This window comes from Fundulus heteroclitus, chromosome 11 (assembly GCF_011125445.2).
Source record: "Fundulus heteroclitus isolate FHET01 chromosome 11, MU-UCD_Fhet_4.1, whole genome shotgun sequence".
Taxonomy (NCBI): domain Eukaryota; kingdom Metazoa; phylum Chordata; class Actinopteri; order Cyprinodontiformes; family Fundulidae; genus Fundulus; species Fundulus heteroclitus.
This window is the reverse complement of record NC_046371.1, coordinates 11,238,124-11,263,754: the sequence shown is the minus strand read 5'-3', so window position 1 is coordinate 11,263,754 and position 25,631 is coordinate 11,238,124. Positions and strand designations below refer to the sequence as shown.

At 38.7% G+C, this 25,631-nt stretch overlaps 1 protein-coding gene across 1 annotated transcript in view; it reads left to right on the top strand.

Moving 5' to 3' along the window:
- jade2 (jade family PHD finger 2) overlaps positions 1 to 25,631 on the top strand; it is a 235,921-nt gene that overhangs the window by 74,563 nt on the left and 135,727 nt on the right. The window contains exon 4 of the mRNA XM_012881493.3: positions 1,805 to 1,962. Coding sequence (XP_012736947.2) covers positions 1,805 to 1,962 — 158 coding nt within the window. The remainder of the gene's footprint in view (positions 1 to 1,804; positions 1,963 to 25,631) is intronic.

The window sequence follows — 25,631 nt, the reverse complement described above, 5'->3', positions numbered from 1 at the left end:
GATACTGGGCGTAAGCTCTAGCTTTCCCAAATCTCTTCAAAGGATGTTCTCCTGCTGCTTGGGGATGCCCCTATGACCATTAGTTTTAACACTACTATCTATAATCTTCTGTCGGAGCTCCTCAGACAGCTCTCATCTCTGCATTTTCTGATCCATGTTCAAGGTGTTGCACACAATGCCAAGCTACCCAGTAGCATGTCGTTTCTTTTATATAGGCTGAATGACTTTCTTTATTGTTGTTTTTTTTGGATGGGGACCACCAGCATTGACATTAACAAAGACTTAATACTATAACAGTTAAAGCCTTCTCTGATTTGCAATGCATTTTCCCATGTGGGCCTTTAACAAAATAAAACAATTTAGATAGACTATAAAACTGCATTGTAGGATGAAGTATTATACATAACAAATATTAAAATGACCTTAAAACAGACCACAATGACACAAAAGGACCATCGAAGAACCACTGTGGGCTGGCTGTTAATAATAGATAACAAGACTTCCCTAAAAAACGCTTTTAGTCTTATTCTAAAAATGTGCCAATCTGTAATCAGTTTCAAGTCCTCAGGTAAACAGTGCTACATATTATTGGCTCGCGCAGCAAAAGATTTTTGAACAAAATTGGCTCTGACTTACTAACACTACAGACTTGAGGGGAACAAAAGGGACACTGAGCAACTGAGGAGCCTGGCATTTCAAATCTTTAAACATTATACATAAAAGATAAAAGTTCATCATATTCAGATTTTTTTTTTTTAGTGTGGCGATGATGCAAACTAAAAGGTTTTCTGTCCAAAAACCTTAATTGCTTGGTTTATGTCATCCATAAAAGCCCATTGGTGGTTGACGTTGTATGAGAGCAGAAGGTCACACAGTAAATTCAATTTGAGAGATTCATAGAATAGTCCATGGCTTGTACACGTTTAACGCAAATTCTGAAAACTTGAATGCGCTTTACACTACACTCCGTCATTCATCCATTCACTCTCTGGCGGTGGTGAGCTACAGTGTAGTGACAGACTGACAGAACCAAGCCCCACCGTACAATTCCCAATTGGTATTTTGGAATACTTGTCCCGGAAATGTCCCAGATTTCAGCGTATCATGATGGAGTAAAAAAGTTTAACGCAGCAAGAGATAATTACCCGGTCCTGCTGCTGGCACGGCGTAGTAGAAGAGGATGGATTGAATGGATTCAAGGTCTGATTTGGTGAACGCCTGTATGTACAGGATTGAGCTTTGTGTTTGATCCAAGACACTCATTACTGAATCAAAAGTTATGTCTGTTTACAGTTAAGGTGCACACATTTTTTTTATTTTCAAATGGAAAATAAAAACTGATCCACATGGATTTCTTCCTTAGTGCAATTTCTGCAGATTTAAAGCTGTTTAAGGAAAAATCTGCATAATTTCCAAGTTCCATGTGAAGGTTTGGCCCTTATCAGGACCAAGAAGATAACAGGAACTGCAGTAGTTGATTGTTTTGTTTTATAAGAGCAATTTTGGCTTGTGATTAAGAAATCTTTCTTACATTTTATTTTATTTTTTGTGTCCTGCTTTTATTGTTGCATCTGGCCTCTCTACTCCCTTCACTACTGATTAAAATAAATAAATCCAAAACCCTTTTTGGCAGTAGCTTAAATTAAATTCAAAAATACTTTATTATTCCAGAGGGAAATCAAATCAGTCATCACCAAAGTAAAACTAACATGGCAAAAAAAAACCTTTCCATGCATGGGTATGTGTCTTTGTAAGTCAGTAAGCAACATTTTTCTCCCTCTCCCCACTTTATGCTGACCTCCAGGTGTTTCGTACTGACTTCATCACGGCCATGAAGTTGCCAGACTCGGCCCAGCTGGGTCCAGACGACTTCTACGTGCTGTCGGACCCCTGGAGACAAGAGTGGGAGAAGGGGGTGCAGGTCCCAGCCAACCTGGAAGCCATACCAGAGCCTGTGGTCAGGTAGGATGGATTTATATCTAGAAGTGGCTTTTGTATGCTGAAGGTGCTGATTGTGCTGTGAGCATGCTAAGGTCTACATATGTTCAAGCTAAAGTAGTTGGATTGTTTTTTTGTTTTGTTTTTTACACTGAGGTGACCTGAAAACCTATGGATGCTTTGTGTTAAATGTTAATTTATTAGGACCAATCTTGGTCTTAACATTTTTGTGTAGTTTTGTCCAAATATAAACACATAAACCTCATTTTGCACAAAGCAATAACACTACTCTAATAATAAATTTTTTTTTTACTTTAATTCAGGGGTGTCCAAAGTCTTGACTTAGATTTGGTTGAGAATCTGTGAACGAAGCTAGAGATTAGGGTGATGGCAGGGAGGCCTTCTAATCTCAGACCCAAAATAGTCACCAAAGAAGTTGGGCAGCAATCAGAAGGGTTTGATTGATGTAATACAAATAATGATTTTTCAGCTTATTATTAAAAGGGTTATAAATAATTCTTGACGTATAGAATAAAAAGTTTTTATTTCTAGATTGATACTCTTTTATACCTTGTTTTATTATACTTTGAGAGATGCCCATTTCATTTTCTACTGGTAACAAACTCCCTTGTTGAATATATATATATATATATATATATATATATATATATATATATATATATATATATATATATATATATATATTTTAATCTGCCCGGCCTATGAAAAAAAAATTGGGTCATCTATATATGTAAGTGAGTGACTGAGTTATACTCTACTCTGTATCAGAGTCGTTGTGTTTTACACTCCTGCCACCCTCTCCTGAAGATAGGATTGGGAATAAATTGAATTGCTTAACACCAGTTTCACTCTCAGGTGTATATAAAATTACACACAACCTGTGAAATTTGTCAAATTTGTGCTATAAACTAAAACCTCTGAATCTCACTTCCTCTTTTCGACCAATTTCTTGAGCCGGTCCGACCACAGCTGAGAAAAATCCCAAACACCAGCAAGGATGGACTGGGGCAGACCTCATTGGGCTAATTTACTCCGAACCAGAGACCTCAGTGAAATTAACAAAATTCCTCGAGGTGTTTAAACTTTAAATGCACAGAACCATATTATGTCACCATGTAATTTCTACACAAAGAAATATAAGGGGAAGCTGGTTTAGGATTCACACACGTGGTGAATCAGACAGACACAGACGTTAAGGTGGTTGGCAGATGTGCCCGAACCCGTGTTTCAGAGCCGCTTTACAACCCCCCCGCCTTCGCTGTGCCAGCGAACGTACACCCTCAAGGTTTCTAGTACTTCCAGCAGCTGCTTCACATACCCATGTGGTTTTTTTGTTTTTTGGCATTCGAGGAACTAATGAAAATGCTCAGACTACCCGGTAATGCTTGTAGCACCGAGAGGCCACGCACACACTCAGATTCAGAGCTTTTGGAAGACGGAATATCTAATGAATTTCCCACAGAGATTCAGTCAAAAGTTTCATTACTTTTACCAGTCTGAAGACATTCAGAGAAAGCTCACTTACACAGATGGATTAGAGTAGGATCTGTAAAACCTTTTCTTCCTAACAGATTTCATGGCACTTATGTTTTGCTACCCCGAAGCAGTTCCTGGGGTTTGTTTTTCTCAATGGGTTGATAATTTAACAAGTCCAGGGTTTCTGCAGGTGCACAGAGTGCATGCTGCTGTTATAAATCCCAGATAAGGCTGAATTTTAATGTGTTTTCAAGGTTTGTTCAAATTTGAATGAATGGCTTGAAATTGCTTTTTTTTTTTATTTCTTTTAAAAATGATTCATTTGAAAATCTGTTATTTACATCAATGAACTTATTGAAATTGGACTTGAAAGTCTGTTATTTTCATTAACCAGAAACTGAGAGGGCTGTGATTTATTTTTACTTTTTTTGTGTTTACTGTTAAATAAATCGCTTATAATTTTATTTTAATGAATGATAACTATTTTGGCCTTGACTGGGGCATTTTAACGTATGATCTGGTTCCATCCATCGTAGCTCTGGCTGTATGTTCAGGTTTGTTGTCCTGCTGGAAGGTGAAGCCTCTAACAGGGTTTCCTCCAGGATTGTCCAACCATCTTCCCGCCATCTCTGAGCAGCTTTTCTGTCCCTGCTGAAAAAGAAAATGAGTGCAACAGCATAATTCTGCCATTACCATGTGCTATTATGAGGACGCAGTGCTCAACATGATATGCTTTGTGGATTTTCCTCCCCACATATTGTTTTCATGCATGCTAAAAGGTTTAATTTGGAGATCCTCTGACCAGAGCACCTTCTTTCTCGTGTTTGCAGTGTCTTCTGCATGGCTTGTGGCCAACTGCAGATAGGATGTCTTATTGTTTTCCTGCAAAAAATTTACTTTTTAAAGGTTGGGTCTGTGTAGTGCATGAACTAATAATGTGTTTGTAGATGTTTCCACCCAAGCTGTGCATCTCTGGAGCTCCCCCAGAGTCACCATGGGCTTCTTGGCTGGTCCTTTAATTAATATTCTCTTTGCCCGTACTGTCTGTTTAGGGAGACAGCCATGCCATTGTAGGTTTGCAGATGTACTCCATTTCCAGTTAATGGATGGAACAGCGCTCCTTAAGATATCCAAAGCTTGGCGTATTGTTGTGTGACCTAATCCTGCTTTTAACGCCTCCACATCTTTCTCCCTGACCTGTCTGCGGTTTTCCTTGGGCTTCATGCCGTTTGTTCACTAATGGTCTCTAATAAACCTCTGGGGCCATCGACAGACAGCTGGACGTATACCGAGATTAAATTACACACAATTGACTATTTTAAGTGACTTCTGCAGGCAGTTGGTTGCAGTGGATTTTATATTATTAAGGCATGGGTTTAGGGATCAACTGTTGCTGTTCAGCTTTCTTACCAGAGGAATATATTGAGTAGGTATGTGCTGTAAATTTATGCTGTGTGGTACCAGCAGACCTAACAGAGCCTGGAGGCAGAAAGATAGGTGAGCATATTGGGTGAGAAAGAGAAATGCATAAAAAAGTGAAAGATAGATGGATGAATCGGGGCTTATCTGTCATCTGATGTGATAAAATGATGAAGTGAGTTACAGTGAAGCTGTAATAGAGTGATGATGGATAGATGGTGAGAATGTGACTGAGCTCTCGCTCGGTCTTGGTTTTCTTTTTTTTTTGTCTCGCTTATGTCATCCTGACAAACCTTTTTTTTATTTGTCATTTTATTCTCTGTTCATTATATTTGTTTGAGACAAATAATTAGCTACTGTACTGAGCAAAGTTATTCAGGGGAATGTGTTCACAATTTGTTTCTGAATAAGCAGACCCTCTTTTAAAGGGTCAACCAATATTGTTTTTTTCTATTGTATTTGTCTGTCGATCTTTTATCTGACAGAGACAGATTTTGTACAATGTCTGCTTAAAAGCAGGGAAGTTCAAACATGGAAGAAAAATAGTACTATTTTCAGCAGATTGCCAGTATTTGAAATGAATTTACAGAAGGATTTAGGGGGGAAATCCTGTAAACACCTGATGTATGAGGGATGTATCCTTCAGCTGTATTCATCTGCTGTGTGTAATGTTTTCAGCTAATAGCGCTTTAAACATCACTATGTTGGTACTAAAGCATAATTCTTATTTGTGACTTTGCATTGGGTTGCAGCTGGAGTGGAGGTAGAGAGAGACATGGTTAGTCACACATCTTGTTTTGGTCTACAGAGAGTGCTCAACAACCTACCTTATGGTGAAATCTCACTTATTTCTCATTTAAGTTGCACCTATTTTGTGTGGCGTGTCTGTATTAGAACGTCGTAAAATTTATCTTGTTATTGTGGCAGAACAAGGTTAACTACTTCTGCCATAATGCCAGACTCTTTTATCCTTTTCTTTCCATTCTCCACGATTGATAATTGCCTGGCCATCTGGGGTTGAAGGTTTAATACTCATAAATAAAGTGTGAGAGTCCCAAACTTGGAGTTAGGGGTCTGCAAGGGGTCCAGCTTCCCTCCCGTGTTACAGCATCTGGCATTCCAAGAGGAGTAAATCTTCACTGGTGCAGACAGAGCACCTGCATTGCGTAACACTAGATCAGATGGCGTTACTACCCACTGCTGAAATATTTTGCATAGATTGTGTAAAATGTTCCATGTCATATAATTATTCTCACATGTCCAAAAACTCTGATGGCTAATTATTTATGTGTTCTACAACATACAGCATTTAAGACACTTTGCAACAGTTTTATATGTTATTTATTTTAAGATGTGTATTTTTATATGCCATAGAAATCTAAGGCAGCTACACAGTTGAGTGATGGAGGTGAGCAGGTAGAAATGTTTCTTGCCCTGGTCCTCACTTTGTCCTAATGTCTTCATTTGTACATCCCATCCTGTCCTTTCTCCTCTCTACTCCTGAAACCCTCTTCCCTCATTTATAGTTACGCTTCAGGCACTGGCACATATATCTGTTTCTATTTTTCTTATGAATAATGACATAATCTCTAAAAATCGTGGAACAGGAAAAGAGCCCCGGGCACCGTCTGTCTTTGACACAGTCTATCATGTTTCTCTCTCTCTCCATATTTGGTGCCATGACTTGGTTATTGGTAAAAGATCGGCTCGATAGTTTTTTATTCTCTCCCCTCCCCTTTTTTTAGATGATGCATTAAAAAAAATGATTTTGTATTTTTGTCTCTTTGCCCTTCACTGCGCCTGTTTTTCTACCCTTTTCCACTTTTGCTTCTGTCTTCCTCACGCTGCCATTTCTTATAATCTCTTTTCTCTTTGCTGGCTTTCCTATTGCTTGTCCCCTTCTCTATGGATGTCTCTCCTCCTCTCTTGTCTATATTATCACTTACTCCCCCTCCACCTTTTCTCCTCTGTGTCTTTCTCTCCATCTTTCTGTGTTTTTTGTGGAGGCTGAGTGAAAATAATTAGCTGTTGCATAACACCAGCGATGTGCATACACCGAGCAGGACTTTGCCAGTGACTCGACAGCTTCTGTCTCCAGGGACAACTCTGAACCAGAGATGGAAATAATTACACATGCGCATGAGAAGATGTGCTCTTTTTTTAAAAATAATGGAATCTATCTTGAGGGTTTTATTATACATTTCTTCATTTTACCCCCTTGGCAGAGCTATAGATGGTGAACCCCTTGTTTGTGGCTTGGTCAGAGTTGGTTTGGGTTTGGGTTTTGGACCAGTGTGTACATGGAAAAACTAACTATAGTGGTTGAAATAACAGAGTAAAAAAATACCAAGGCATTTGTCTTTAAAATTATGCATTTCTTAATTTGCACAATATTAGAGTACATAACGTGTATAATGTGTAAAATTCCCTGTAGGCTGAAATCACACAATAATGAGAGGGAGTTTGTGGTCAGCACAGTGATATATCTCCAGGTCAACTTTCTGGCAGCTGGGATCTGATGCAAACTTGGGTTTGACAGTATGTATGGTATGCAAAACATTTAGGTTAACTATCTCAAAGTCCTGCCCACAGGAGGGGGATGAACAACACAGAGGATACAGATACAGTAGCTTTAGCGAAGTAAAAATCCTCTGTGAGGAATAATTACCTGCTCATGAGCAAAATCCGTTTAGTGTTATAGTGTTGGGCAAAAAGCTAATTGGTTTTTGGCTCAACTGTATAAATGCATGGATTGAAATGTTACATTTTGCTTGAATTATGAATGTAATACGGTATTACCATCGGCTCAGAAGACATACTGACATATTCTCAGACTACTGCATGTTATTTAGGTAATAAGAGTTAGTAATAGGGATGCAAGTTATAGATTAATGAGTTATTCTAAAGATCTTATTGATTGACTATAAGGCGCACTTAAAATCCTTAAATCTTTTAAAAAATGTATGGTGTGCCTTATAATCCGGTGCGATTTATATATGATTAAAGTTATGTTTACTGACTAATTTTATGTAGTACAATACGCTCAAATTTTTTTTTTAATGTGTAAGTACGACTTTGGTTAGCAACGAAGCAGCTCCGCTCAATGGGTATTCAGAGCATTACGGTACACTGTGTCACTACCTGATCGGACCCCTGAGTAGTCTACAAGACTGCCTGACTGTAATGTTGAAACTGGAATTGCATTCATGCAAAGGCCCACATACTCGGATGTAGTTCACTTACACTGAGGTTCGCATTTACAAGTACATGCAGAGCTAAACCTTTACGACTTCTTAGTGGCAAGAACTCTTTACATTAAACTGTTTTCTATGTGACACCGAGCCTGATACACTGAGCTGCTCCAAGCAGGCGGTCTCCAGGATCACAGTCTCTCTCTGTTCTCACTGACAGGTGGGAGCCTTTTGGAAAAGAAACAATCAGCTCGCTAATCACACATTTTACCATCCGTTCCGCCTCTTTGTCCCACTGGCAGAAAGTGTTGGAATTGTAGGAATTTGCCACAAGAAATGTAGGCAGCAGTACGCTCGACTACGAAGGGTAAGACATCCGCGGAGAGTCAGTGCAGAGTCCACCAAGCTCACAGTATGCATACAGTACGCCCGAGAATGTGTGAGCCTTTAGGCAGCACTAACCCAGAGTATGCGCTAGCAACAATAAACCTAGTAAATTAATTCAATATAAAAGGTACGTTTATTTTGGCATTTGTTAGAAACAGGGCAGTGTAGTCCAACTTCTCTGTCCTCCCGACAGAGACGGATCGAGGGCTGTGTACGTGAAGGGACGGAGTGATATTACACACTTGAAGAGAATATTTAGTGTGCGGTATAATCCGGTGCACCTTTCATAAATGGCCATTTTCTTTAAAACCTCAGTTTTCTCTTGTATCAACAGGGTCTTTTCATAACATGAAGGGCATAAATCTTTACAATATGATTAAGAAGTGGCACATAACTACTACAGAAGCCGTCGAGTGCCATAAAGATGACAATGTTAAATATGCTTATGTATGTCATACCAAGCTACTGCTAACAAATAATAGCTACGGTCAAGTAGATGTCATGTTAGATTATTACTTTGTATTACCCATTGTCATTACAGCTAGAAAATGTCCCTTTTTGCCATTATACACTTTTGAAGTTGATTAGGAAATTGCAAGGCGTTAAAATGGAGATTAAAATTAGCATGCAGCAGGCTGCAATTTTAGCATCTGCAGTGCTGGTTAAAAGGTGTTCCTGTACAGGTTCTCCCCCAGGAAATGGGCAAACCCCGCCGGTAGGTGTCGTTGCGGGTTCTGGGAAGTGCGCATGCTACCGTGAAGCGGGGGGCGTTGTGAAGGAGGGGCACAGCGCGTAGATGTAGTATGCATCAAGCTAATAACAGCTAGCGTGTTAGCTATTTAGACCAGCAGGTTTTCTCCTGGACGGGAACTTTCATCGAGGAGTTTAAAATAAAGACCCAATGCTTAGCCTGGCTGGTGGTTAGTAAAGCATGGCTGCTTGCCAGGCTTATAATACGCTGGGGGAAACCCTGTTGTAGCACTTGGACAGAGCGACACTCTCCAATATCAAGTCAGCTCTGCTTCTGCTTATTCAGCATTGTGTGTTCTCACTTAATTTTTTTCACACCTGATGACCAATTCACCATCTTGGGCTGAAAGTTAATTGCTTTTATACTCATTATTTTTCATATACAATTATTAGCTCAATGAATAAGAATATAGAGCCAGGTTTGTATTTTTAAAGACACAAACCCTTACAAGCTATGTGGAAAAATAACCTACTTTTGGCTTGCCTGTGTTATGATAGTCTGAATAGGCCATGCCACTGAGAGCTGTCAGTTTAGACTTTGCACTATTAAAATGCAGACACGTACAAACAATTAGCTTGCAAGGTTAACACTGGATAAAAAGCTTATTACCCTGGATCTTCCCGAGTCAGAATCATTTTGTTGGAAACGGACTCTGGAGAGAAGAAGCACTCTTGTCAAGTGTTTGTGTGAAGCTTTGTATTCAGGTGCATGCTCAGTCGGAGCTATCGGCAAACGCAATTTGAATACCTGCATTCAAATGGAACAACATATGCTGACAATATGTAAAACCTGGAGTTGTTATTGATTAAACTGTTTTTTTAACATTTGCTAGTGTGACTGTTGGTATGAGATTGCACCTTTACAGAATTTCTTTGTAGCGCTAGGTCATAGGGCTAAAAGGATACTAATAATTCAGTGGCCCACACAAACCATACTAAGCCTCAGGGAAGTCAGATAGAGCTTGAAAAATGGAAAAATTGCAGTATAGTGAAAGTAGAGGATTGTCTAAATGTCATGTATTGCAAAGCTTTAGCTATGTTTAAAGTTGAAGAAGAATATCTTGACATTTAGAATATCTCTGGTAATTTTTCTACCCCAGTGCTCTTGTTATTCTGTGAGTTAAATTAGGTTAATAGGTTTTCTCCACAGTTCCTCATCTGCATGAATCTCTTATTAATTTTGGGCCATTTTTACAACCATTTTTTTCCAAGGGTAGTATGAATTCACCAGAAAAAAAAAACAACTCCAATGAATTTACACATATTAACATTTGGATAATGTACCTCAGCAAGTGTGTAGCCATCAACAAGTTTGTGGCATAATTGTGATTGGATAATTAACCATTACAAATGGTAGAGATAATTTAAATTGCTTGGTTTTCCTTGCATTGAGTTTGCATTTTCAATAAGTATAATGTTGGGGTTATTCCAGAAGCTTATTATTGGCCTGTTTTATACATGCCAAAACTAATTTTGATGTGTTTTGGGATCATTTTCCATCATTTAACTGTTGATTTCAGGTGAAGTCGAAGAGTTTGGAGGTAGTCATACTTATTTATTCCCCCAACTTTGTTAAATGCACCAGTGCCTTTGGTAGCGAAAAAGACCCTCGGCATATTGCCATAAAAGACCATTGCTAATTGCTGTGCTGCTTATTTCTTGCTTTGTTTAGTCCTGCTTTGATATGGTTTTAATATTGTCGGCTCCCATTGCTCAACAGCTTTCTGTTAATAACAAGGATAGACGCCCACTGGTATCAGCTTTTTTATTTAGTTTATTTATTTTAAATTAAACATTATTGAACACTTCTAGAAACAATTCCATTCACCATTACTTCCATAAACAGGCGACATCGCCTTCTGTTATCCGTGCGTAGTGGTCACTTTGTTTTCATGAACCGTTCAGACAGAAGTTTTAATTTAATAGTAGTATGAACGGGCACCTCAAAAATAAATCTGATATCAGCAAAATATTGGAATTGAGCATCAAGACCTTAAACAACTTTACCAATTCTGTCAAACAAACGGTTGAATATCCAACAATAAGTTTGTTGATGGCTACAGAAAATATGTGACGTCTCTGCAACTTGCTATGGGACATTTTTCATATATCCAGGTGTGCACAATCAAGTCAGTTTTTTGTTTTTTTTATAGTCATAGAAAAAAACATTAAAATGCACCATTAAATGAGCAAGACATTAATGCTGGTGATCGTTTGTAAACCTCTGATCAGGGCTATTAGCCATTTCTATAGTAGTATAATTGAGATTATACAGAAAAATGTTTGCATGAATGCTAAAAGAAATCAAAACTGTTGACTATTTAAAGGACATCATCAGTTATTGGCAGAAGTACACACTATTTTGTTTCTTCCTTAGAGAAATTAAACTCAGGAGCGCTTCCTGGCTGGAACAAAGACAGTTAACAACACCTGGAACAAATATGACATTTGTTTTTTCCCTTTTAGGTGTAACTGATGAAGAAAAATGACCGACTAAAGGTCATGACAGAAGCACTGATTCGAGTCCACTAATCACAAGCATATAAAAAAAAAGGAAAATAGGCAGTAAAAGAGGGGAAAAAATGGTAGCTGGATGACTGAAAGTCCCTCAGGAATTTGGACTGCCTGGCTCAGCTGCAGCCCTCGCTGTGAATCCTCACTTCCACAAGCACACAAGCTCCTAAACGCTGATTGCATGTACTCTCGTTTCATCCATGCGTGCATATGTATCAAAATAATGGCCTCTGTAACATCTGGAAAAGTCCCCGTGCTACCCTCTAATCTTTCCAAAACAGCTAATAAAGTGACTGAGAGTAGCATCATCAGCAGCATCATGCACGGGGTCGATGAGTGCACATCAACTAATCGTTTCCATGCACAAACAGCACTTGTGTTTTGTATTATGATACTCAGGATTCATTTCTGCCAGCAGTTAGATGGATGAACAAACATCCAACGGTTTGCTTTGTACATATGGGTGCTGTGTGTTGCTCTGGGATTTTCCGTCTGGATGGAGGACCTACAGACTGAATACTGTAAATATGTGGAGGAACAGATGGTTTGGATAAATGGTAGACTTCCCAGTGCTAGGATTGATGGTTTAATGCCTGGTGAAAAAAAAAAAAAAACATGCCACTGAAACAGCTTGCATTTTACCTGAATGTTCTCTGAACATGTTTGTTGTATGTCATGCTGTTATTATTTTAGTCATTGAGTTAGCAGATGACTAATATAGGGGAATGGGAGGAAGTCGGCTGCTTTCAACAACATAAAGTGTGTGCTGGATTTCAATTACAGTTTTATAAACAGCAACACAGGAGCACAACCTTTCACATTTACACACTGTAATGCTTCTTCATTTCTTTGCTTTCAGGAAAAATGTTCTTATCTTACCTAGTTTAGATTTTTTTTCTGATTTTCTGTGCAATCCTTTGAAACCTTAACCTTCTCAGATTACATAACCACATATTAAACAATGTCTAAAAGTGATGCCTTTTGAAAATTGGTACAAATACCACAAAGACCTGACATGAGACTTCAAAGATGCATAAGCCTACAGCAGATCCATCTAATAAAGGCCAGATTTTCATTCAACAGGTTCTTTTTAATCTTTTTAATTGCCTTGTTGATGCTAAAATATTGATTGTTGTCTGTACAACTGTATTTTCTCTGGTGTTTTGCAAAGATTTAACTAAAAAAAAAAAAGGTAGTAGGGATGGTCCTCAATTTTACCAGAAAACAGTAAATAGAATTATCTAGGGTCATTTTTCCTTGTTTTATACTCCTCCTCCACCGACAACACGTGTTCAATTACAGTTAAACACGTAAGGCTAAAAAGTTTGTCTCCTTTCAGCTTCTGTAAACAAAAATGGGGACGCAACACAGTGTCCTTCATTGGGTGCACTGCCACTTATCTATTCATAAACAACTCATTCTAAGCTATTAGAATGCTTTCGTTTTTGACGTGATTGTTATTAGACTTGGGCAGAATATGCATTTATGAAAGCAATACTTCATTTTTGCTAATAAAAACTCAATTAATTACACACTGTCCCTTTAAATGATCTAGGTTTGTCCATTTGAAAGGAAAATATGCTGTAAAGCAATAATGAATGAGCTAAACCTATGTAATGTAAATACACACTGACATCCCATTGATTATCTAAATTCACAGGGAGAGCAGCTGGAAACCAGCTGGAGTTCAAGCAGTCCAATAACTAATGTGAATATGTTTGCAAGCTGAAATTGGAATAAAAGTTAATAAGATAGAACTGATTTGCTTGTTTAGGCTTCCCATCGAACTTCTGAGTAATATGAGATAATCTGCTGAGTTTGACTTTGTACAATTATGAATGTTTGATACGAACGACAGCTACAGTGGATGAACCGATGAAGAAATGAGTTCATGGCTTTTTTTTTTTTTTATTTACTGATGGAGACATGAACTGACGGCTTGCTAACCAGACTTGGATGGAACCCTTACTGGCTTTCTGATGGATAACCACTTTTACAGCAAAAGCCAAATTCACCCACAATAAGTCCTCACCACATTACTATGAGGGGTCAGCGGGTGTCTCTCTGACCACAAGCCGATTTGGTTACTCTTGGCTGGCTGGGATAGCAGAGGGAACAAATCTACTTCTTTAAGTATAGCCTCAGGAGCCAAATTGGGTCTTGTCTGTCTATATCTGTTTGGTCCCTATGGGAAACGTAATGACATGTTACAGTGATAAATATGTTTGGATCTCTTTTGTAGGGAAAAGGGGTTTAATAAACCTACTGTTAGGCCAAAGGGAAACTGAAACGGCACATAGAGCTGTATAAAGATACAAGATCATTTGAGTGAGTTCCCAGAGTTACTAGGGACATCTTAATGGAAACCACTAATCTGAGCGAAACCTTCCTGGTTGATTGAGTCATTGACCATCTCAGAGGCTGACCGGGTCATTTACAAACTGATCGATGGGCCGGTTGATTGCTGTCTGCTTGCCATTTGGCGGATGTCTTTCTATACAGACCTTTTTTTTTTCTCCTGCCAATGCGAATATAATCGAGGCATGGAGGGGAGATCATTAAAAAGTTATTTCTGTTGTCGGAGTATCTTTTTTCCTATTCATTAGGTCAGGCTGTCTGCCTGACTGCTTGAGCAGTGAAGCGCCTGGGAGAAGAGTTGCTTTGTTGACTGAGGGAACAGTTGACTAAATGCTCAATGAGTGGCTGGATGTTAACTAGAACAAAATTTGTTGTTTTCTTATTACCTCAGCATGTGGCTGAGTCACTGAGTAATTTGATTCACATGACTGTGCAAAGGTTGTATGCAACCTCCGATTTCTTTATTTTTCCCTTCTAAGGAGTCAGACTTTCTTTTAATTCATAAACATAGCCTTAATTAATAGTCCATTAGAGGTTCTGAAGATTTTCAAAAGTCTTTCTTTGGACTTTCAAAAGTCTTATTTCCATGAATTTACTGTGCTGTGTTTCTAACCAACAATGACAGCATGTTGTGCAAGAGAATGCTTCAACAATTAGCAGAAAAAAGCAGTATCAGCCCCAAAAAAATCATGTAGAAGACAACTGGTTAATTTCTTGGGATTAGAAGCTTTATCATGTCTAGGTAAGACCTTGATTACTTGGAAACTTGCTAAGTTATTCCAGTCATTATTTTAACAGATATGGTTTTGTCCAGAAATACTGCTATATTAATTCTACACCAGTAGATGTTATTTTGTTGAAATGAATGACGTAAAAAAAAAAAACAATTAATGCAATTCTAAGCTAAAGATTCTGCTGTAAGAATCGTAGCTTTCGTTAAAGGGTAAGTTTCTATATATTTTTACGCAAGTATCTTTAACTTATACGTTTTTTTAGCATCAGTAACATCAAGATCGATTATTTTGACAACCCTACTACCTATACTACTCTGGATATTTTTTTTAAAATCATGTTTTTGCCTCCTTTTGGGGAAAACTCAGTTGAAGGGATTCCAAAACAAACACACCTTACAATTGGTACGCCAGCAGGTGTTACTGTTGCCAATTTCAACAGCATCTAAATGCAAAAGCAGAACTAAAGCAGCACTAGGCTAACAATTCTCTCAAAACAGTTGTACCTTTGACATTGTCTACATTTTAATCTAGGCTCTTAACCTTTTCACCTTGTGTGTAGAGTTTAATGGAAACCATACACTTGATTTTTCTTGGTAGAAATGTAATTTGCATGTGGACAAGATGCACAGCTGTTACAGAAATCTGATTTTGCAAAGTATTTAAGGTATATCAAAGTCTGGCTATTTAGAAGCAAAATAAGTAGAAATTATGATGACTCAAACCTTTTGCATCAAGGATGCAAGTTATCGATTAAGTTAATCTAAAGTTGAATGATTTTATCAATTGACTAGCGATTCATTTGATGAGCAGACATTTTCTTAAAAACCTGTGTGTTCTCTTGTATCAAGAGAGTTTTCCCATAGCATCAAGGGTGAAAAAGCTCATATATCAACAATTTATTGTGCCAGCTGTTTGAAATACTGAATAAATAAAAACAATGGTTTTCTCACACTGTGATATATAGTTATAAAATATAACAAAACAGGAACATATGTTACTGAATAGAAAAAATAAGATGGATAGAATAAAATGTGAAGCACTTATTAACCTTACGAAAGCCTTCAGCATCAATCCTGTTGATTGGGATCATGTCTTTTTCTATCATGTTACAAAGTTTCCCCCTTTTCTGTCATCACGTCTTCTTTGCCTTTGGAGCATATCAGTTAGTTTTGGTTGAGAAGTTGATGCTGCTCCGCCATGCAGCACGGTTGAATGGTGCTATTTAGCTGACAATTTAAGGTGCTTATCGAGTATTTATATTTAAAAACAGAACCACAAAAAGGGAATTCTGCATCCTTGTAGTTGTAAAATAATCCCACCAGACTTTGTTTGGAACGACCTGCATTTCTGTTCTGGCATGCCTCAGCCATGATGTATATCTTTTACAACTACTGTGGTCTGGCTTTGCTTAAGGATGGGCAGCGGCACCATCCTCTGGATGGCGGCCACACCACAACACTGATAGAAGGTCCATTTAAGCGGATGTTATCAGTACCAATTGGAACGATCTAATAAAGTATTGATCAACAAGTAATTGTAAGTTTATTATCTGTTGGTATGCATATTTTGCACAGTACTATAGGTGCAAAATTAGCTGCTTTAATCAAAGATTGCTGTGTCTCAGGGTTTTTCCTTTTTACAGTTTTTTGCCTGCATCTATCTAAGTCACTGAGGATTCTGTTTGACCTTTCTGTTCAGAACTATCCAACTACTTTGGCTGGCCTCTGTAGAGTGACAAAGCCAACTGAATGACTGGTTTTCTTTGTGGTATGCTGACTTTCTGACCACAGTGAATGATTTTTTGTGAACAAGTCAATCTCCAGCTAAACCCATTCTCCTGTGGCAACTCGTGTGCAAACATTGGCTCCAGTTTTACAACGTTTTTATATTTCATTTAATGAGAGTAACTTGTTGAGGTAAGTGTGTGTTTTGGAGCTGCTAAAGCAGTCTTCTAAACCCAAAATATGTCAGCTTGTACCTCCTCCAGAGATTTGGAGACTCTGATGGGTGATTTTGATGTTCAACTTTTTATTTCACTAGAGTACCGCAGTCACGGATCCCTGATTTCAAGTCTTGACCAAAGAGACAATAACCATCTGATGCTTAGAAAAGAACAAATAAAAATGAAAAGTTGAAAGAATCATGTCTTTCTTAAATCACTTTGGGAGAAAAATGTGTTTGTGCATATTTAAGCTCTTTCCCATGTCACAATCATTCATATGTGTGTGGCCTTCTTTACTGCTGTGCTGTGATTTCGAATGCATCCCAACATGGATGTTGGGATGCATTCGAATCATATTTACATATGATTAAGTTCAAGGATGTGTGGGTGTCTGGACTGTGTACATTTAGAAGCCTACGGTTGAGGATGCAGAGTTTAAGTATGTGTTTATATTTGCATCTCTTCGTGAGTTATCCCATTTGATGTTTTGCTTTCAAACAGTGTTGGAATTTTATCCATGTTCTCTCTTGCTGTGCCACACCGACTCCAGTTTTTTCCAGAAACAGTTTCCCATTTCTTTTTTTTTTTACGACTGCGACTTTAACCAGGGGCAACAGTCCCTTTGCACTTTAGCAGATCAAATCCGTTTGCCTTGTGCACCTTTAGTCCAGCAACATCTGGACCATGATGTCTTCTTCCATTAACCACCTGCCTGCTTCGCTTGACTGGTTTGTGAGTAAAAACAAGCGAGATGGGAGAAAAAGGACACGCTAGAGCACTAGAAAATTAAGAACCTTTTCTCTTTTTCATTCACTGAACTGTTATGTTTGTGCATTGAGCCCCGATTTAATAAACCCAGTCACTATTAATATCCTTTCTCATTTTTATTGGGGTTACACTGTCCGCCTCAAAGGCTTTTTCTCCAGTGCTGCTGAAAGAACCGGTTTATTATTTTTCTGTCACTCCATCTGTCAAGTCTTTCTGGCCATCCAGCTGCATCCTCAGACTGGTTTTTTTAGGTTAAGCTGTTGACTTTAACAGCCACATTAGGGAGCCCAGTGCACCCTGGCTGGCCACTTAAACCCAACTGCCTCCAGGAGAGTAAACACTCTTAACGGCTGCTCTGTCTCCCAGAGGACTTCCAAGGTCTTACAAAAATATCAATTTTGATGGATTGAAGAGGTGGAAGTAGAAGACACAGATAAACAGGCGGAGATTGAAATAAATTCCATATTGGTCAAAACAGTTTGACTACCATCTGCTGTATGTCTTTATACAATTTTTATAAAAAGATTTTTAAGATGTTAAATTATTTTTTTAATATAAGACATTGCAATGGGAAGTCTCGGAGATATTTGGGCCATTTTAAGGTTTAAAGGTCAGAAGGGAGCCTGTGTAGGAAGACAAGCATGGGGCAAATATTCTTGTGCTCTACAGTAAGCGGACTGAGTAAAGCTGGTTTAAGATGAGATGCACCAAGAGATTGGCTGTTGAGCAGAATAGGAAGTTTTGCAGCTTGGTGACATGTCATCATTAGTTTAAACTTTAAAATGACAATTTATCCATCACTGAACATGCCATGTTTAAAAGCGAGCAAAATGCAATGACAAGAACGTCATTAGGTATGGTAGCTGTTACTGGTGGACGAGGAATCAGTTTGCTGTTTTTTTTAGTATCAGGAGGCATTTAAAACATTTAAAAGTCACACAATTTTCTACAAGATGTTGAGATATGTCTGTTTTATTAAGGCTGCAAAAGAGCGAGAGAGAGCAGGACATCAGGTAACAGAAACGACCTGACCTGTGAGGTTATTCTATTTTTATCCGTTTGAGCGTTCATCTTTCAATCAACATGTTGGATTTGGAAATGTTTGCAAGCTTTTTGAAAAATCTGAGTTAGGAGGTGTAAGTGTAAAGATCTACATTCTGTAGATAATACACATAAGCAGGAGTTTTTTTTTTAGCAATGCCAGACATACTAAAGATGGTAAAGACACGGTGAACACTGGAATAATTCTGAGTGTGTTCTGAAATAATGACTGCACTCCTGCATATACTGAGGAATTGCCTCTGCTCCCAATATAAAAAAAAATAATGACCACTCATTGTAAGAAAGCTGGGAAAAACAATTTGATCCCGTGATATATTATTGTTAAATAAAAATCTGAGTTGGATTAAATCTTTATCAATAAGAACTTTACAAATTACACAGATTGAACATGGAAAATGTGCTTAATGAAACAAGATTTGTTTTTACTCCTAGTCAACTGTGTCTTTTGGTCAGTGGACTTGGAGTTTGCAAAGTGCACTTTAAATGTAAAAAAAAAAAAACTCCCAGCAATGGAAAAAAATCACCTAAAACTGTGGTATAGGAGTCCATATTGGCTTCCTGTGTTCATGGACTTGATTTAGGACATTTAGCTGTTTTTACTCCATTCTCATTTTTCAGTGAAGACTGCAGAATTTGCAATAACAGTGTAACTTTAGCACAGCTCAGCATAAAATACGACTCTCCTCGTGTGACAGCAGCTCATTTGAAACTTCTTTATTGTGCAGTAACAAACCCGATAACCCTAAATATAAGCTGTGGCCTACTCTCTGCTTTTCACTAATTCATTGCCTTTTCTTAGCCGCGGGTGTAAATAAATAAAAAAAAAAACAATAATGCACTATTAGCCATAGAGTTCGTTTGAGATCTAAAGAAGGTGCAAAAAATAAAAAATAAAAAAAGCATGCCGGAGTGAATTATTCAGAGACTAAGGGACGGAGACACTGAAGAGGAGAAACTATGTTGATGGTGCAGGAACTAAGGGAATAAGTAAACAAAGGGGTAGATGAAGCGGACGAGTGGAGCGGCACAACAATTTTAGATCTGCTGGGAATGACAACAAGAGCAAAAATAGGAGACGGACAAAAAAACTGAGCTTTTTGTATTTGCAGCTAACAGCAGCGCCCTTCTTCATTTCCCTTCGCCTGTCTGCTGCCTCTCTGCTGTTTACTGTGTGTGTGTGTGTGTGTGGGTTTAATCGAAGCTTTCAGCCCAAGAAATAAAGCAAGTGGGAATATATCTCAGAGGAGCAGACTTTATGCAGGTCCCCCTGCAGAGGCAAAGAAGAAATTGAAACAAAGCATCATGATAACAGCCGGGAAGCAGGTTGGGAGAACGACGCTCTGTTCCCGCCATAATTAATAGAAAGTCTTGCGTTTTTCTGAAAAACTTGTGTAAGCATTTAAAAAATAGCCTTGTGAGCATTTGCTTACAACTTATACCTGACCAATAAAAGACATATTGAGAAGAAAATGGAGGGAAATTGAAATATATTCATCTTTTGGTCCCCATGGAAAGTGGCTTTGAGGCACAGAGCAGATTTAGCTGCACCTGTGGCCTGTTTTTCCAAAAAGAAGGTTGTGTTTTTGTTTTTCTTTTTTTTTTTCTTTTTTAAGCGTGTGCTACAGGGCTGAGCATGTTTTTAGCAGGCGCTGACGTCTGGAGGGCTAATGGTGGTGGTGGGCTGTTTTTGAAGTGCTGGTGGCCTTACTGGAAGTGTGGCAGACAGGGAAGGAATGTGGGGAGTGAATGGGTGGGTGGGTGGGAGTGTGTGTGTGTGTGAGAGAGAGAGATGCACAGTAACAGGGCTAGTGTAGCCTCTCTCTTTATGTTTACATACTGTTTGTTTTGTGTGTGTGTGTGTGTGTGTGTGTGTGTGTGTGTGTGTGTGTGTGTGTGTGTGCATCCGTGCTTTCCCAAAGGGTCATTGCTTCAGCCCCATTAACCCACCTCCCCCTGGTCTTTATTTCCACCCCGTAGGGCTTTCCCACAGTGTCTCTGATCATAAAGTTTGTGTTAAAGTTTTTGGTTCAGGCTCTAGATAGAGATTTATCTTGAGCACATAAAGTCAAGCACAGCACTTAGCATGCTGAAGCCCCCCCCGAGTAAATATGAAACAGCTGTCTGGGTCCTAAAAGTGTCTTAAAACGTTTCTCTGTTGAAACATGAGAGATGGGAGACAAAAGTTAGGATTCAGTTTTTAAAGTTTCCCAAACTGAAAAGGATTTGGCGGCTGGGAAATACAGCAGAGTGCAAACGCTGCAAAAAGGAAATGAAAAGTAAGTAAAGTTTTCTTTATATTAGTGTATTTTACCTGGATTTAAGCAGGTAAATAAGACTGTCAATGGAATAAGATTTCTGCACCTAAAATGGAAACAATTCATCTCCATCTTATTTCAAGTTCAGGATATCTAATTATCTTATTTTATGGCTAAAACTACTCATTCTATTGGCAAACATTCTTTGCCTGCTCAAATCAAGGACAAATACACTTATTTCAAGAATATTTTACTAACTTTTAGTTCCTTTTTTGCAGTGAATGTATCAAAGAAACACTTCTGTCATAAACGATATGTGTGGTAGTATTGAGACCACCTCAAAAAAAGAAGGAGGGGGGATGGACTCTGGTCCAATAAAGCAGACCAAATGTGGCAGATGTGAATAGACTCTAACGCTGTGTTTAGACCGGTGAAAAAGGCGTCCAACGCCTCAACATTGGACGCTCGTCTGACGTATTTGACGCTCTGGACCAAGTGTTGACAGACTCGTCTGACGCGCGTTGGGAGTAGCTGCTCTGCTCTTTTCCTCAAAAGTAGAAAAATATTTGCTGTGGTAAAAGTTTTGATAACCTACCTGAGATCCTAACTTTAACTTTCCATAATCCGCTTCCAGGCAAGGTGCTTTGCTGTCTCTGTAGCTCGACTGATCTTAGATAATAGGATGGGCACAAACGGCGTCGATGAGTTTGTCCTCCATTGTCGGCCTCCCGGCTTTTCCTGGTCCTTCCGTCCCGCCAAAAATCCCCCACTCCGTCACATGGCAAAGCCTGTCTGATTGGTTGACGCTCACGTCCAGATGCAAAAGTTCAGATATTCCAACTCTGGACGCTCAGACACTTGAAGTCTCAAAACATGACGCACCCGACATGAAACGCTCCTAAGGACCTTTGGACGCTCCTAGATGCACATCCACCATAGACTTTGCATGTAAACCAGACGTCCCTGATGCTCAAGTTGCATTCGGTCGGAACATAGCATAAAAGTGTGGAAAATATTTGTATTTCCAGGATTTCTTCCTCCTTTCCATATTCTCTTGTAAACTTCCTTACTTCCTTGTGTGTTTACATTTCCCGTCTTTGAGACATCCCTTGTGTACTACCTTTTTTCTGTCCTTCCTTCTTTCTTTGTTCCTTCCAGCTTTGGTTACTGTAGATAATCTGCCATAAATTCAGGGTGTACTTTAATATTGCTGAGACTGAGAACGCTTGGAAGTTTGTAGAACCATGGATAGAACAACACAAATTACTCAGCACAACTGCAAACCTGTCAAGACATGGCCATCCATCTTGTTCCTTGTGGTGCTCGGATGAAATATTAGATTGATTGAAATTTGTGGTTATAACTTGACAAATAAAAAAAAAATAGTTAAACAAATATGATTACACTGGTGAATGTTGTAAATTATGGTGATGGCACATAGAAAATGTGAATAATATTCACAATTTCCTCCAGGAATTTTTTAAACCATGGTGTTTTTTTTCGGGTGTGGGTGTGACGTCATCATCTAATCTGCATGTTTCTTCATACATTTGTGACCCAGATAGGAGAGCTTTTGACAAGACAAAGGTATTTAAAATCTTGACTAAATGTGTTTGAAACTAAATATTACTTTTATAAAATCATTTAAGAATTTTAATACTGTGAATTCACAGTAAATAAAATGAACTGTAGCAAATGTACAGTTTGAAACATTCTGCAGATTTTTCAATTAATTACTTAAGCTTACTTTATAAGTTATAGAAAAAAATGAAAAAAATGCAAATTAGCAAATAATTCAATTCGTTTTATTATTATTATTATTATTATTATATAATAAGTATGCAGCTAAAAAAGTTCTTGAATCAGAATGTTTCAACCGTTGAGGTTAACTTAAACGGCTCAATGCCTCTGTAGTGAAAACGGTCAATAATAAAGTTTCACATGCATATTGCATTCTGGATTTTATTTTTATTAAAAAGCAGCCCTAATTGGCGGTAGTGCCATATTTTATTCCATATAGCATCGTTTAATGTATCCTTCCTATTTTCCTACCTTCTTTCCTTATATTTCTACCCTTTCTTCCTCGTGTCCTTTATCCTTCTTTGTTTCTTCCTTCCCTCCTTGCTACATTGTTTTCCTTCTATTCTTCCTTCCTTCTTACCTTTTATGTTGTTTTTTCCTCATATCCTTCCTCCTTTTTAATTCATTGTCTTGCCTCTTTTTATTCCTTGTGTCTCTCCTTCTTTCCTTGTTTTTTTTTTTCATGTGCCTATTCTATGCCTGTTCTTATTATTTTGTCCTTTAGGCTCTACTTTAAACCCCTGACCACTGTAGCTCATGGTAAACTCTTGTTTTATATTTAAAGGGCCATAAAGAACAGAGAACTGTGGGAAAAGTCTGGGAAATTTATTAGAGAAATGTGTTGGAAACCTGGGTTTAAGAAGCTCATGCCTTCAATTGGTTTTATCAACAGACAAAAACAGATGTTGCTGAACAGAGCAGCTTTAGTCTGGATTTCAGTAGATTTACATGAATTATTATACATGTTAGGCTTGTTTAAACCTCCTGTTTCGTTCTATAAAACAGAAACTATGATATTTGCTGCATTTACCTTAGTGTCACATGATGAAGGGCTCAGTAAGGGCTACCATAAATCCTCATTAACACCTTGTTTGTTTATGGTAATTAAACTAATCTCTGCTAATAAAAAACCCAAATGAATTACTGATGTTAAAAACGCAATGCCTAGCAACTTGAACATACCAGATTGCGGATTTTGTTGGTAATTGCTTAAGAAATGTCGATTTAGCAAAATAATGGAAAAGAGAAAGTGGAGGGGAGAAAAAATCCCTTGCGTTGGCAAAAAGACAAATTGCCGGCAGTGTTGCTGGAGGCTCTGCAGTAAAGCAGCTCTCAGCACCGAGCTGCTGAAGGTGCAGAGGCAGAAAGCTGGCCTATTAGCTCTCGTCTCTGGATGACACAGAGGAACTGACATGGGGAGAGGTGGGAGTAAGTGCTCTGGCTTTCTGTCTGTTTAAATCACTCCTTCCTATTTCTCTTTTCGGCTCGCCTTTTCTCTCCCTCTTCATCTCCTTTTCTTAATGTCCAAGCCTCTCTCCCCATTTATGCTCACCAGCCTTTTTGGATTGCGTCTTGCATGGTGTTATTTAGCCAAGAGCCGAAGCGGAGGCAGTTCGGGTTCAATGGGAACTCAAGCTTGGGGGACTGAATTGGAGCAGACCTTGTCACAAAAAATGCTGTGACAGTGAAGGTGTCATGCTGCTACAACCAGGTCTTAACCTGACAAATCTGTTTCAGATGAGCTTTGTTCTGCCAAATATATGAGAATAGTGATTTTTAGAGAAGTGCTTGATTTTGTTAGCTTGTTTTTTTTACTTTTTAATCTGGTTTCCATCCTAGAACTAGATTGACAGTATTAGTTTTCCAGTAAATGGAAGAAAAGCAACAGATTATTTTTTTTGTAGAATCACACAGTCATTAAAATCAAGCTGTTTCACTAAGATTTAAAAGGTGACGAATGCAAACAGATTCACCAAAATAAATGCACTTTATTGACCGAGAACATCTGTAAAAGAAGATTTGACAGCTCACAAGTCTAAGGTTGACAAAAGGCATCAGCAATGACCTTAGAGAAGTAACTATTTCGGCCCTTTTATCTTTGAATGGTTCCAAATTGTTTCAAGTACATAACATCCAACATTTTAAACCGTTGCAAATCGTCTTAGCAAATTCACCCCAAGTTCAGATCATGCAATGCCAAGTTGGAAGTTGGAAAGTACCCAAGAGCTCTAAATCAGAGGTTACAGCCACGCATGCCAACGGGGGGGGAGGGCAGACAGGTCAATTGTCTGGGGCCCAGAACAGAGAGGGACCAAAATTTCTCCACCACATTACAAAAGACAGTAAACGTTCTACAGAAAATTACTACTGTAAGTCATGGCTGCTAACTGCTATTCTGCAAGCTGGTGAATTACATGTGGCACATGTAGTTTTTTCCATGGCACTGTGGGTATTTATGGACATGTTCTTTTTTCAATTACTGTAAGTCAAAGCTGTGCATCATAGATGGGTTAAATAGATTTGACGTTGTTACATAAGGCCACCTGTTGGTCTGTAGGCTATGGGCGGCATGGTGACTAGCTCTGTTGCCTCACAGCAAGAAGGTCCTGGGTTCAAGTCCTGGGCTCAGCAGGGGCCTTTCTGTGTGGAGTTTGCATGTTCTCCTCATGTCTGTGTAGGTTTCCTCCGGGCGCTCCGGTTTCCCCTACCACTAAAGACCAGCTGGTCATGTCGGCCATTAGTGGCAGCGAGCTCAGACGCAGCGGCTCAGGCTAACCCTCCGTCTGATATACGAAATTTTATTGTATGTACCTTGTATGTATAATGAGAAATAAAGCATGTTATGTTATCACCTCCTTACTTGGCCTTAAAACCTTCCAACTATTAGAAGAAAGTTACTTGGATATTGATGTGAACGGGGTGTGTACGAACATACGTGTCGTTCTGTTCCCTGGACGCATTCTCAATTAGCGGAGCGTCCACGTAGTGCAGCTCGAAGGGGGCTATTCGTCATGCTAGCAAAAGCGTAAAAGCTAATGTGGTTTGGAAGATTTATAGCTGCACTGATGCACGTTCAAGAGACTGACTTTTCTATGTTGCTCTCAAACATCCGTGTCGTACTGACGTACTCGTTTTTTATGAGCGTAATTGTCTAATTTCAGTATAACTTTGACAACTTTCAGCGTAAAGGTCCATTATGCTGAAATGCGCTGGCGAGAATCTTGAACAACAAACC